This window comes from Pleurodeles waltl, chromosome 11 (assembly GCF_031143425.1).
Source record: "Pleurodeles waltl isolate 20211129_DDA chromosome 11, aPleWal1.hap1.20221129, whole genome shotgun sequence".
NCBI classification, from domain to species: Eukaryota; Metazoa; Chordata; class Amphibia; order Caudata; family Salamandridae; genus Pleurodeles; species Pleurodeles waltl.
Genome location: NC_090450.1, coordinates 949,053,650 through 949,069,081, shown reverse-complemented (window position 1 = coordinate 949,069,081; position 15,432 = coordinate 949,053,650). Strand labels below are relative to the sequence as shown.

General features: G+C 43.1%; 1 protein-coding gene across 4 annotated transcripts in view; it reads right to left on the bottom strand.

Moving 5' to 3' along the window:
* CCDC74B (coiled-coil domain containing 74B) overlaps nucleotides 1-14,731 on the bottom strand; it is a 185,249-nt gene extending 170,518 nt beyond the window's left edge. Inside the window, exons 1-2 of one of the 4 annotated variants that reach the window (XM_069215139.1) lie at nucleotides 14,427-14,731; nucleotides 11,329-11,881 (exon numbers count right to left, since the gene is read on the bottom strand). In XM_069215139.1, coding sequence (XP_069071240.1) covers nucleotides 11,329-11,593 — 265 coding nt within the window. In that variant the 5' untranslated portion in view covers nucleotides 11,594-11,881; nucleotides 14,427-14,731. Of the gene's footprint in view, nucleotides 1-11,328; nucleotides 11,882-13,761; nucleotides 13,949-14,030; nucleotides 14,175-14,426 lie in introns of those variants that run through there. The other 3 variants (XM_069215142.1, XM_069215140.1, XM_069215141.1) reach the window with 3 other exon arrangements.
* Nucleotides 14,732-15,432: the final 701 nt, after the last annotated feature.

Genomic DNA, 15,432 nt, shown 5'->3' with positions numbered 1-15,432 from the left:
TCACCAATTTTGAGTGTTTGTATGTAATCATGGAACATTCTACGAGCATTATTTATAAATAGCCTGCGTACATGTTTTTATACAGGAACCACTGTCAGTGATGCAAGCTAGGCTCACTTCATCTCTCTAGAGAATTCACTTTAATAGTAAAGGTTTGCCTATTAATGAATCATATATGTAAGTTTGAAAAACTTATATAGATTCAGACCTTGCCTTTGGAGACAGAAAGTACTCTTGCACAGATTCATACTGTGGTACTATAAACTGGTAGCTAAAGTGTTTGGGTGGTAGAGAGTTGGACCTGCTTGCCCAGTGGACAAAGTAAGCACGAAAACTTGATGTCTTAGACCTTAAACAATTTATCCTGGATGTCAGGTGACAGAACTCACCACCCCTGTCAGAAGTTACAATCCACATGTGAAACTCTGGAATGCACAAACGCAGAACTGGAACCTGCACCATGAGTGTTTGCGGTCAGGCCATCAGTGGGTTGAATTTATTATGCATGGATAACCCTTCTGAGCCAAAGCTATGTACACTGGCTGTTTTTAGAGACATTACTCTGGTCGCATCCATTCTCCCATAAGCAGTAACAATCTTTACATTTGTTATGCTACAGAGATCATAGATGACTCACTCACTGCAAACGTTTGACAGCATAACTCAACTAAGCTATTTTTTTCTCAAAATTGAATCGTAATTGTCCTGTAAAGTAGAGAGAATAAGTGCCATGCACAGATTTCTTGCTGTTGAACCAGTAAAATAGGTTCTAATCATTGCTTTCTCACTTGAACAACTTATGAAGAAAATACAGTTTCTCATCCTGTACATATAACTTTCTCTTTTAGGTAATCCGTTGCTTTACTGCAAAAACTGAAATCCTGGGAAAAAGGCTAATCTTTGTATTTAACACACATAAAAAGCGCATTTGTATAGTTTTTGTGTATAGAAAACCTGGTGACAATTAGATGAGCAATTCAAGCAGGATCACTCCCAAAAGTTTGTTTTGTCACTTCGTAGCACAACTGCACACATTTTTATATACAAGATAATGTGTTAATGAATCTGAGATGAAATGCAGCACAACTGATGGTAAAAGACATTCCACGTTTCTGTGGGTTGACAGAGATGAATATATTCAGGTATTCGTGCTGGTTCACGTGTATCCCTGTGTAATCAGTTGCCCACTTCGTCATTAGTTGCCACAAGCACTCTTGCCTAAAGTTTTCCTTTCCTATGATGACGCTGGTCTTAAGGATGTGGGCTGTAGAGAGCCAGAGAAGGATCTTTCCTAAGAGGAATATATCTATTGGTGTGGGACACTAGGACAACTGCCCCTTCTTTGACTCTGCTCTCTCAAGCACCAGTGCTTTCTTCAATCACTGTGTGAAATCTTGAAGAAATAAAAAGTATGACATGGCTGTGAACCAAAGCAGCAATGTTACACAACTTTATATCACAATCAAATGGACTAACACCAGGTTCAAAGGCTGTCTTGACATTAAGAAGCTGACGCCACTGCACGTCCTTAAATTGATATCTAACAAAATGTTTTCAAGATAAAGGCAGAGCCAATTCAGCTGCAAATGTTCAAAAACTGGAAGATCTACTGTCAATACAGCCGTTAGCAGAACTCTATTGAAGATTTCCAGGATGCGGCATCACATGAGAACAGAGTGCTCACCTTGAAAGCAGATCATGAAACATAACCCACTAAAGGCCAGATATAGCAAGAAGGAAAATTGCGAGTTGCAATTTGCGAGTCCTTGCGACTCGCAAATTGCAACTCGCAATTTGCTATGCAGAACGGTGTCTCAGACACCGTCTGCGAGTCGCTATGGGGTCGCAAAGACCCACCTCATTAATATTAATGAGGTGGGTCGCAATTTGCGACCCCATAGCGATTCAGGGCACTCACGGGGATGGAGGCCTGCTGGGAACAGCAGACCTCCATGTCCGTGACTGCTTTTAAATAAAGCAGTTTTTTTTTTTCAAAGTGCAACCTGTTTTCCTTAAAGGAAAACGAGCTGCACTTTGAAAAGTGGACCACTGCCTGCTCTGAAAAATTATTTTTTATGCCAGACACAAAGGGGAAGGGGTCCCATGGGGACCCCTTCCCCTTTGCGACTGGGTTACCATCCACTTCAAGTGGATGGTAACTGCGAGTCCATTTGCGACCGCGAATTACATCGCATTGCGACTCGCAAATAGGAAGGGAACACCCCTTCCTATTTGCGACTCGGAAATGCATTTTGCGAGTCGGTTCCGACTCGTAAAATTCATTTCAACATAGCAAAGTGGCTTTAGCGACTCGCAAACGGCGTTTTTCGCCGTTTGCGAGTCGCTAAACCTTTGCTACATCTGGCCCTTAATCCCAACACTATCTGCTGCTATGCAAAGAGAAGAAATGCAATCACTTCCACAATCATGCTCCTCTCTGTGGTACAAAACTTATTTTCTCTAGGAGGAAACACAATCATCACTGCTCACTCAAATCCATCCTAACCATCAAGAAAATCAGTTACTGCTACAGCTGTCACTGTGCCAAGAGATCTGGTCCCAACATGTCTATCCTACAAGACCTCCACTGTCTAACAAAAGAGGTTCACACTTCAGATGTCTGTTGTGATGAAAATCATCTGCATGGATTTGTGAAGCTGTGTCGCCCTGCCCATTTTCTGTGCATCCCTGTTTGGTTTTCCCTTGTGAGCCAAATCATCCTACAAGGCCACTGGAGGTTCTCCTAAAGACAGCTCCCAGGGCCTATCACAGTTCTTAGGAGTTGCTGTTGAAGTTGCTTACTGACTGCTTAATACACTCCTGGCCCAGATTCTATCCAGTGAAGAGGAAGGAGTAGGAATAGTCTCAGATCCCATGACTAACTCGCAATGTGACAAATCTTCAGACATCATACTAATAGTGCTGAAAAGGAGACAAAATAGTCAACTTAAAAACATGTATTAGAACAATAAACTGACACAAAGAATGGCTATGAGGTAAAGAACTTGGGTGCCTCACACAACGAAAAGTCTGTAAGGGAAATTAAATTCCTCTAATAATGCGTCATAATGGTATTACATTGTTTTGCATTTGCTTTTTACCATTAATTCTCTTTTGAATTAATTTCAGGGAGTACTAGAATTTCTCATATAAAAAGGGTCAAGGCCCCCTTCCTCTTTTTTACTTTTGACACAATACATCCTCTGTGGTGCACCAAGGAGTCTATCTGGCAGAAATCATCATTAGTGCCCCTCTCATTTTCTTCTGGCTTTCTTTCCCATATTCTCTGAGTTTGAATAATCATGATAGGACAGGAATTTCCCCTGCACAGTAAGTAAATAGTTGTGCGCTGCTGCCCTGAGTGTCGCACTGCACGTGAAACTGGTTTCCTGGCTCCACACTAATCTAGTGTATGCAGAGTGTACTGGTCCTGTCCCTGGTAATACAAGGTCAATAACCTATTCTGTGACCTGGATAAGCACCCAAAATATATCCTCACAGCTGGCATAGGATTACTCTCAGTGCTCTGGAAAAGCCACATAAAGAGGTGGTGGCAGCATACAGTTTTGTGAACCTTTAGTACAGCCAGACCTTTTTCTCTGTGTCAAGAAAGAGCAGGGTCTATTGACCCATCTCATACAATGTCCCATATTGTATGTGAATCCCAGATCTTCCTCTGACATTTAGTGTGCATGTCGACTGCCCAAACATGTGGAAGCTATGTTACATGAGCAGTAGTAGGACTTTGCATTTGGTGAGAGTGTGAGCACAAGGGTCAGTCTATTTGGATGGCTGCCTACAAGATGGAGGGTAGATACAGCATGCTCAGACAGTTGAAGTGTATTGTCTGTTTTTGTAACTGCAAGGTGGAAATCCAGACACTGAAATAGGGAAGGATGAAGACAAGGCTGCTTTTAGAAATTCAATGAGAGGGTGCTGATTAGTTATTTCTGAGTACTGTCATTTGGTAGATTGTAGGGTTAAGGGGCGTGGCTGCAGGTGCAGAAATCTCACACCCCACTGTGCCCTTGTTGTGGATATTCCTCCACAACTGCTACCAGCTGTGAGAGTTATCAACTTGCACAAAGGAACAGCCAGGAAATTACATTAGAAAGAGAACCAAACCAAACCAGTCCTGATTACTTGTCCCGCAGATCCATATCTTCTGTCTGGAAAATGAGTATAAAAGTGGGACCCAATCCACCCATCCCACTTAGCTCCAGTTCAGTACTTATTGTGATGTGTTTTATTGTTTTCACATAAAATAAAGGGAAAAAGTAGGACCAGCATCTACATAAACTGCACACAAAATCAAGAGGCTATCAACTAGTTCTAGGTAAATATGTGGTACATTAATGAAAAGGTGTCACAGCAGGTGACCGTATGTGATCAATGAGTGCAGACGTATACAGTTTTGTGAGTCAATGATTTGACCGCCTGCCAGGAGAGTGAATCAGAGAAGTATTATAAACAAGCAATAAATAAATAAAAAAATCAACTGTGTTTACACTAATGCAACCAAGCCTCACACTACCATCTTCCACCCACCTCACCTTCAACTTCTTCTATTATTATAACTATGAGTTATGTAGTAGTTAGCATGGGATTATTTACTCTCCTTGTTCTCTCACGTGATCAGCTAATTGCCCTTCGATCTGGGTTATTATATCTTTCAACTTAGTCAGGTAATCAACCCATTGCTTCATGAGATTACACCTCCCATCCGTAGCTCATATATCCATCTGTACTGAAAGCTCTGCTGAAGTCCATCATACTACATCTGTCAGCCATGCCTTGAGTGATGGGGCGGTCGTTGCCTTCCATGTCATGGCGATACGACATTTAGCAAGTATAAGCAGCAGACCCTGAAAACTCACTACCTGCTTTGTCTTTTTCATCACTTCTCCTATATGTAGAATGCAACAGGTAAGATCACGGGCAAAATGGAGTTTGTTAGGATAGAAATACAGGAGGTCATGGATTGCCAATAATCCGTGATCACTGGGCGTATCCATATCATATGAAGGAAGTCGGCCACCTCCTGCAGGCATCTTCGGCATTGTGTGATCGCTTCTGGATACATTTTGCCTATCCTGTCCTGAGGGAGGTATGTATATGATGTAAATAACTGAATTGCGTGAAACGAAATCAGGCATTCCGCATGATCAATTAAATGGACCCAAAGCTTCTCCGCCAGGCAATGTCTGTAAATTCCGTGGATAATTTGGTTTACCACAATTCCTGTAGGGGTTGAAGGTGGGGGTCGGAATGATCTTGATTCAAAGTGTCATGAATGAATGATATTGCTAGTTTTGACATTTCGGTGGTCAGCATCAGCTTCAAAGGACCCGCCACTCTGGAGAAGTCTCTCTCAGGATCCCACATAGTATTGGCGAACTATCGGATGGTTGACTATAGAAGGACCGATTCATGGGTCAAGCCTCCCCTTTCAACCAGGTCATCAAATGTACATAATCATCAGTCAACCACTATGTCGCACCACGTCCTATATCCTGCGTCTGTCCAGGTATGCATTGTGTAGAGCACTTTCAGAGTTCTACAAGCAGGTGAGTCCCACAAAGGTAAACTGGGGCAAACGTGACAGTTTTGCACCCAAACCATACATATTTCCTCCAACACCAAACTCCTACTTTTACTAGAACATCTGGTTCTGCAGGCAGAGGGACAACGCAAGAGCCATTCTAATAGGGAGCACTCAGCCAGTTTAAGACCTACTCTGCAGAGTACTGAAAGGTATGCTGTGTGACCAGAGCTGGTCTCTGCATGACATCCAGTCTCCAAAAGAAATTAGGACATCACTTGAAGTCAGCAACTCGCTACCAGCATGCCAGAATAGGTGACTATAAACAGCAAAGTTGGCACTGACTAAAAGTGTGAGGCAGTAGCCTGGTCTCCTGGAGTTGTACCTGCTCAGAGCTGCATAAGACATTTTACTCTAAATCATCACTGTGCTGCCTGGCATTTCCACCATCAACCTGAAGGCCTGGTGCTACCCCTGCTACAGGAGGTGTCCATCCATGAATAGCCACTGCATTGGCTTGTAGGATGCAACAGCCTAAAATATGTGCCCATCTGCATTAGTCCCAAAGACCTTATCTGCTGAAGACGAAAGCCTGTCTACATCCACCAGGTATCTGCAACTGAGGGCAAACCAGCCAAGTGGACTGATCAACTCCATGATCTTGGGAGGTGCAAGAACAGTGTCTGAAGTCCCCAATCAATTACGATGAAGCACAGGGTTTTGCAACGCTGCTGACGACTCCCACCCCACTGCCGACTTACCTTGCCATTTGAAAAGGTAACGCAGTACTGCTTTCTCATAGTCTGAAACAAATATGAGCAAAGAGGAAATTTGCTGCTAGAATGCTATCCTCTGCCAGTATGAGTTTCTCTAGACTGAACTGCTAGTATTTTGAGTCTGCACTTTTAAAAAACACTAATGGGTTTCTCAGTGCATGTATTTTCTTTAAAGCGTGAAGTCAAATTGTGAGCCTCATTGTTATGGGTCATCTACAAAAGCACGTAAAAATGCTGTATTTGATATCTCATCTGAAGCCACCTAGCAAGATCACAAGAGCAAGAAAATAACTGGATGTCTGACCATGGAGGGAAGACAGACAGACCCACAAATGTGTGTGGTGAAGAACTTGGAAGCGGGTGAGAGACTGCTGAGACTGCCGAGCTGTGGATGAGAATGTGATCACCATTACCAAGCCTTGTGGTTTTGTTCATTTTAAAGAAATAAACCAGTGTAATTGTGTAAAATGTATTTAGTGTGGCAAAACTAGTGTTTCCCACCACCAATCCTCCCCCTTTCCAGATCACAGACATAGAACAGGCAAAATAAAAAATTACAAGAGAATTATTAAGATTTACTTGTTACGTCTTCCCCAGTGGATAGCCTGTTCATTCCGTAGTGTCAAAATCAGGCATATTTAGTTATATCATTCAGGATGCTAGTTCATTCTAAGGGTACATAATGTCCTATGATGTGCAGTGCTTGGGGAGCCTCCTTTAATGTAAGCCATCAAAGGCTTTGGGTGTCATTTGCTTTATTGTATAAGACCTTGTGTAATCTTTTCCATCACCATCAATGACCAGAGTTTCCTTGACCATTGGGCAGTTTCAGGGGGAGACTGTTTTTTCCAGCTGTGTGTGCTTTCTTCTTTGACTGCCAGCAGCAAGTAACTAATAAGCCATACCTTACCATTGCTTTGGTTTAATTCCTAAAACAATCATTACTGGGTCATTCATTAGTGGGAACCCCATCAAACTCCTGATATGACTCAGTATTTCTTTCCAATACACTTTAATCAGGGCAAGACCACCATTTATAAAATAAGGATCACACTTTTCTCCAAATTTCTCAGTTTTTGAGTAAAATGGTTTAAGTTTCAGATTGGTCATAGATCAATTATTATAACGTTTCCCTGCAGAGCACACAGTGAACCATAATTTTTCCTACTGAAAGAGCAAAAAGGAGTAAGGTAAAGAGTATCCCTGTCTTGTACTCTGTACGAGCAAGAAACGTGCAGCTTTCTTCCCTTTAAAAAGTAGCCTAGCTCACTCAGCTGTATCTTTAGGCCATATCCCAATTTTGAAAGACCCCCACACAAGAAGGACCACTCCACATGTGGCGCTTTTTGGGAGGAGGCGGAGGCAGCAGCACCTGAAAGGGCAGGAGCCCTTTAAATTCAGCACATCGCTCCCGCCTCACGGGACGCGCTTTGGCAGCGTCCGGGCGGGACAAGTTGGTTCTGCTAAAGGTTGCTTAACCAAAAGGGGTGTTAGGTTGGGGTTGAGTGGGCGCTCGGGGTCCCCTATCAAGCAATTTAGGGAGGAGACGCGCACTCGCGTCGAATTTTGTCCCATGTACTGAGTACGCTGATACGGCAATTCTAAAGAATTTGGAGCCTTATATAGAAGACGGATATAAATTACATTTTCTCTTCCTGATACAGGACGAAAGATCTTTATCATATTGCCCGTTGCTTTAATAACGTTCGGCTAGTATCAACTTTTGGAGATTGGTCTGAATACGAGCCCTGAAGAAGTCGTTCGGGAATTCAAAAGGAGATTTCCCTTGACGAAACACGTGTTGGCTGTAAAAGTGTCATCAAGCCGCAATGATTACACCATAACATAATTGCAACACTATGGAAAGATTTTCAGTTGTTGTATTTTTCTTTTGTTATATAATTTTATTGTGCTGTATTTAAACTATTAAGCTACATTTGTATTATTACGGTTAGATATTTGTTCAACATGATAATCAAAACCTTATTAAATTTGGATTGTATTAATTTTTTTTGATAACTGTTTGTAAACATCTTTCTTGGATGAGAGAGCTGCCACACATTGCTTATACTGGTTCTGCTAAAGGGCAGTGTGCGAGGGTTAGTTTAAACACCACATGGGAAACATGTTAGAGGGAATCTTGGATAGCCAAGAAAGCAATAGATTCCTTGATCTCCCAAAACATCTCTTGTTCTGCTGCACAGCAATCTCTCCTCTCCGGTAGAGACAGGAAAAACAGGGGGTTATGACTCAATGTCTTACAATGCACTGTCAGCGAAGGAAACGTTGCTGTGTGTCAGTCATGCTCTATAAAGCAACCCAAATAAAATGTGAACAAACTGACTCTTTTACAAGTATAAGGAGCAACGGAATAGATACTTCTAAGGTAGAAGGGACAGGGCATTATTACAATTATTTTTGATACTGAAAACGGACTGGAAAGGTAAAACCTACATCGGCCTACTTCTGAGAGACAAACAAATTCCTGAAACATTACAGCCAGCCACCATTTCAGGCAAGATTTGACACAAAAGTAATTTGTGTGATGGTCTAAATAACATTCATTTTAAAATTCTTGTCTTGGCGTGATCTGATGGTAAAAAAAACTTACTTACTAGGCACATTTCTGTGTATGCTATTCCACTATTTCGTTTGGTTGGTTCACAGAAGACTGAATCCACAAGATCCTTATCAAACTATTTCAAACTATTTCATCACAAATGATTGAGGTTGTCAGGGCAAGACATACAGGCTCCTGGTGCCCACAAAATAGTTCAGAATCACTGGTTCTTGGCTAATAGAAATTCACCAATGCTTAACACTGTGTCCTTGTCTGGTTTTATAGCAAGTAATGTTTGCCTTTTGTGGCAAAACCTGTTACTAGTACCGTTCTGATTGTGCTGTTTTAGACAATTTGGTATGTATGCAGAGGAGGTGGAACAGGACAAGCAACTTGTTCCAAATCGGGGTCTTGTTTAAGTTTACAAAAACCAACTGCCTTTGGCTGAATTATAATGGACAACAAGAAACAAACAAATCTAAGCAAGTGGAAGTCTACAGGGCCCAACACAAATTCCTCATGCCCATGTGTATTTAGAAAAGTGCACAGCTACAGACAAACAGAAGCACCAAACAACCTACTGGCAAACAGATTTGTTCATACATCGTGAATATAAGCTTATTCTCCAAAAGCACAGATTTAATGACTGTATTAAGTGCCAAACTTTGTCAATCAGAACGTGTTTGGAAAAAGACTGAGTCTCCCAGGATCCTCTGATGATGCTTTCCTCTGGATCATCACTGAGACACTGCCCCTATTCTGGCACATTAGAAGGATGAACTTGGTTTGCTATATGAGTTTTTGTTAAACTATACCAGCGCATTTATGTAAATCCAGACCCTTGCGGGCGGCAATGTCTGCGTATTACAGGATGGCTGCATAGATACTGAAGCAAATGAGGGCTATTAGATTCGTCAAATCTGCCAGATTCCATGCCAACTGCAAAACTATATGCTCTAAAGTTCCCCTGCTTTCTCCCTATGATTATTTTCATGTGCCTTCCAAAACTTTTTTGAATTATTATATCCTAACCTTGCTTGCTCAATTTTCCATGTATTTAGCATCCTTTACGTTTTTACCCCTAGTTTTTTCACCACCCTCCTATTGTACACAACCCCTAATGCACCAATTGCCTAATTCCATTACCTCATATAGTCCGATTCTGTACATATTTCATATATATAACTGAAAAAACAAAGGTTACAGGGATGTTATAGTTACATTGATGGTTTACCCATACAAAACCACAGAAATTCAGCAGTTAAAGTTATACTTATAGCTATCCTTATGTTATGAATGAATGAAAGTCATCTTTATTCGATTAGAAGAATAATCATAAAAGAAAATAAATGCACAAGAAAACCAGACATATTTAAAAAGACACATTAAAAATTCCAGCTGGTTAAAAAATGTAGAAACTACAAAAAGAAATAAATACTCATGTATCCATTCTACTCAAAGTTAAAATAGTGCCCAACCCGTTAAAAATTCATGACCTTATTCCAGACCAATACACCCTTCAGGAAAGAGAGAACGGCCAGCACCACAGCCTCAGAGTTTAACAACTGCAGAAACAGGAATGCTGGCTGAAACTGCCGAAAGCCCCTGGCCTTCAAAATTGGCAACAAGAACCTGTGTCGAAAACAATCATAATAGCTGCACAACAGAACAAAATGCTCCAGTGATTGGGGCAAACAGCCATCACGGGGACACACCAAGATGCATTGGGGTCATAATGGCCCGGAGAAAAACATATTTGGGCACAAATTGAACCCAACAGGAACATTGTTAAAAGGGATCTGTCCCAAATGTACCTAATAAAACTAAGTCACCATTTTCAAGAGCACAAGGAACGAGTAACAGGTTTGACAAAAGCCTTATTTCCCCTTTCTTCTCTCGCACGAGTCATAAATTACTCCTTAATTATATCTTACTGTCCTTCTCACTAATGCATTGCGGCTTACTAAACAGATCAGGGCGACCTTCAGACTGGGTGACAGATTGAATATACTTTAACCATGGGATCTTGTGACCATACGCACACCCAAGGCAATCCTTTGTAATATACCTATTCAAAGCTGTGAACTCACCACTCCACACTGAAATCCACAGTAACAACCAGACTAGTTTCACATGGTCCTCTACAAGGTCCAGACCCCAATTTTTCATGGACAACTTTTTATGTTAAGAAACTATCACCTGTTGCCTAAAATTACTTTCCAGCACGAGTTTTAGCTTCTCTAGATAAGTATAACTATAAGTATAGCTATAACTGCTGAATTTCTATGGCTTTGAAACTTGTTTACTGGTTTAAAATTCCATTGTGTACAAATTTGGGTCTGGTTTGGGCTATACAAAACCACAAATAAATAAATGTGTATGCGAATGGCATAAGTGCTATGATGTATACTGTGTGAACAGATGGCTGGAGCAAACTTTCCACAACTCACCTCTGTTCTCTCTTCTTAGCTGTTCGATTTCTTGGTGCAGTTTCCCAAGAGTGTCAGTGTGCTGCTGCTGCAGGAACTGGAATCTCTTCTCCAAAATGCCCATCTTCTTGTTGATATCCCCTTCACTGGCAGGTAACACCTGGTCCCAAGGCGGCAGCAATGCCCGCTGTGGGGGAGATGAGCTAGAGTGGAGAACACTGTCCAGTCTCAGCACTCGTGGCCACTGGGGCTGGTTGACCAAAGGAGGAAGGCTGGCACTGCACATCCCTGTGAATCCAGTGACCGTAAAAGTATGTAGGAAAGTCTCAGCTGCAAGCTTCCTCAGTGGCACCAATTTGTTACACTCACAGCAACTAACGACAAGAAACAAGAAGCACTCATAAAATATATGTGATTGTCGCAACTATAACGTTTCCCACATTCTACACCAAACCAGCCTTGCCAACTTTCGAAGACACATCCTCGTTGATCAACAGCAATGTAGCAAAAATTCAATGTCTAGAAGTCATTAATTGATTGATTCTTCTGAGCTGCTGGATAATCCATCAGTGCCCTGTAATGAGAGATGGAGAAGTATGTTGCAAGGATATGGTCAATACACTGCAGATAGAAAATTCATGAAAAGCAGTATATGCGGGTACTGTATGGCAAGAAACAATGGGTCCTGTGGTCCTAAGCATCCATCCCTCCACTGGTCCTGTGGTAGTAAGTAGTAAGTCCTCTGCAAGTGATATGGTACAAAGCAGTGCGCCCTGGGCTTTTGCTGTGGTTCTAAACAGTGTTTATTGTGTGTCATACGCAATAAGCCTGGTGAAGTGGTCAAAAGCAGTGGGTTCTTTGCAGGCGTTATCATCATATAAAGCGAGCCATGTGCAGGTGTTGTAGTCATAAGCTACTTATCTTGTGCAGGTGCTGGGGTCATTCGCAGTGGCCCATGTGTAGGAGAAGTGGTCATAAGCAATGAGCAGGTGTCCTTAGAAATAGTGAGGCCAACGCAGTGGCTGGATACCTGTGCACGGAGGCATGCACATTTCAGAAAAAATAAGGTCTTCATACGTGCTGCATTAAAAAAATCAATGGGGGACTGTGCTAGTTGTGTGAGGCATGTATGGCTATTTGTTTAGCCCATTTTACATAATTATGTACATTTTCCAGATGTCGTACAAATAATAACGCTGTGCACAGAATACCTGGAAGTTAATATTTACATAAAGCCCAGATGTTCCACAAACAAAGGGACCAGCACATGTACCAGGCTCAGAAATAATTAACATCAAACACATAAAAGGTGACAAGATGAATGTCTGCAATGTGTCTGACCACTGGCAATCGTTCCACCGGGGAGCATTTCAACCCATTGTTCTTTTGTCCACTATGCCACCTCAGATTAGACCCAGCCATATGCAAATCAATCTTAGTCCTGATTCAATAGGTACGGTCCAGCCTGCACTCCCAAGACAGACCCCCTCAGAACCAGAACATAAGCAACCCAAAACAAGTATGCCCAGACGTGGGTGCCGGGCTCACTGTGCCACTAGAACCAAGCTACACCCAACAGACAGGTCCCAGTGAGGGCGACACCAGTCTTGGGTTGCGTGTGTTCCAGTTCAGGGAGGACATCTGCTGAAAAGGTGCAGCACTCTGTTGGCACTGTGTTGATAAAGGCATTACCGGTCCTGCACCTTTCCTGGAGATTTGCAGCCCAGGCTTAGACATTGTGAAATGCACAAAGTGAGATACTCACATCAGGATGCCTTTGCTTTCTTATCAGAAGTCTTTTAAGAAATGGTTCGTTTACCAAAATATATAAGTTGTTAAAACACAGAGTGCGCTTCAGAGCTTCAGCTGCTTAAAGTAGCAGCTACAAACTGCACTGTGAGTGCTACTGGATTACAGATTCTAGAATTTATCTTCCAACCCCTCCCAAAAGGGGACTTAGGGGGACATTCAGGCCTCAGGCTGGAAGAGGGCTTCAGATTTAGACGCATGCTAATTTTTTACATGTGCTAAAGGTATAAAACATTTGCTCTTATGGCTGTGGTCTTAGGTGTGGGAAGAGGTCCTAGCCTAGCTAGATGTCTGGAGGGCCCTAGCTGCTCACTACTGATTCTTCTCAGCATCTCTTCTATATATCTTTCTTCTTCGCTTATCGCTCCTTGCAATCCTCCTACCATTCTCCCATGCTCATTCTGCCTTTCTTGTCTCAGCATCCCATGCCACTGTCTTTACTGTCATCCTATCTCCTCTCACAGTCTCGCTCTTCATACTCAACCTGTTTCTACCTTCAATCTCTCGTACTAATCACTCTCTGCTCATCTGGCCTCTTTTCTCACAAACTCTCTCCGCATTAGGCCAGTCACTCTTGGACCACTCTTTTCTGCCAGACACTCTCCTCTGAGTGTCTCTCTACTCAGCCTGTCAGTGCCGGATTACCTCTCTCTACTCGTCTCTCTCCTCTCAGACTCCTCTGACAGTCTCTCTCTTGCCAGCATCTCCTGCCGGTCTTGGTCGAACAGGCGGCTCTCTCTCCTATCAAACTTGTATACAGCTTTCTTGCCAGTGTGCCTTACTGCGAATGTCTCTCTTCGCTCATCCTGTCTATTTCACATCTCTCGGACTCTTCTATCAGTCTGTCCTTAATACGGCAATGATCTCTCCCTTCAACACCTCCTGAGCCTTCCCCTTCTCAGTCCGTCTCTCACCTGTTAGCACCTCCGACCAGTGCCCCCTTCACAGCCTTTCTCTGCCCTCAAACTGGCCTGTCAGTCTCTCCTCCGCCTCTCTTTCATTGAGCCAGTCTCTCCTCAGGGCACCTCTCGCTACTCGGCCGGTCCCTTTATTAACGTTTCTCTCGTACCGCCCACCCCCCAGCGTCCATACCTCACCCTCCCTCCTCTCTCTCTTCACCTCTCTCCCCCCGAGGCCTCTGTTGTGGGCGTCTTCTTACACTCCCCTCTCTGTCTCCCGTTTACCAGCCCCCAATCCCCGCCCGGGTCTCGCTTTTCTCAGTCTTTCCCTCGGCTAGCTCGTTGTCTTTTCCCAGCCTCTTTCCCCGCTCGCGCCTCGCTCTTTGCTTCCCCTCGTCTCTCTCTTCTCACCTGCGCTCTCCGGTTGGCAGTCACCTGCGCGCGCCTCTCTTCCGAACCTGTCTCTGTGGCTGTCCGTTGCCATGGCAGCCCGCCGCGGCCACCGCACGCGAGAGGCAGGGAGTGTCAAAGCTCACCGCCGAGACCCTTTTCCCTGCACCTGGCCAGGGTCCGCCAAGTATTCCATGCCACCGCGCGCACAACCTGCACAGAACTACACCCTTCTGTCCACGGAAATGGTACAGTCCAGTCCGTAACTAGGAAGCGAAGAACGGCTCTGAGCACTGGATCCTGACGACACCGGAACGCATTGCGCATGCGTACACCTGTAGCGTCTTCGCAGCCTGGTAACTCTCGGCCACTCACGGACTTCTTAATTGCATGTCTTTATTCCTCTGTTGTACCTGTGAGCTCCCAGCGTTGTAAACCAAGCTCTACATTACATTCTGTTCTAGCGTTAAGGACACGCTGATATGAGTCATCGGAGCCAGAAAGGTTCTGTCCTAAATCATGCAAGAAGCTACATCTACCCCCTCTGTTAAATGAAAAATGACATTAAAAAAAATCACTAGGCATACACAAATATCTACAAATAGAAACACTGTACAGGTATATCTTTGAAATTAATCTTCTTGGCGCTTTGATCAGTCGACCTGATCCAGTTCCTGGAAGCTGTAAACTTTCATCTTCAAAGTAGGAAACTGCTTGAAATGGTAAGGAATCAGCAAGTCATTGAGTTGTCAGAATCAGTCTTTGTGTCACCTTCTCAAGTTGAAGACCAATGAAATACAGGCCTGAAGTAAGAAAAGTCTCTGGTAATAGTCTTCCCAAGGCTGTGATCAGTCACCATGTGCCCTTTGTTAGACTACTTGGAAAGGTCCAGCATTGTAAGAAGGGTCAGATTTTCTTTTGCGTAACTGTCGAGCAATCATTAAAGTACATTTTCTGAAAAAGAGGACTTTTGCATGTTGTTTCTTGTCTGCATAAACTTTCATTTTCGGTTTGTGAACCAAACCCG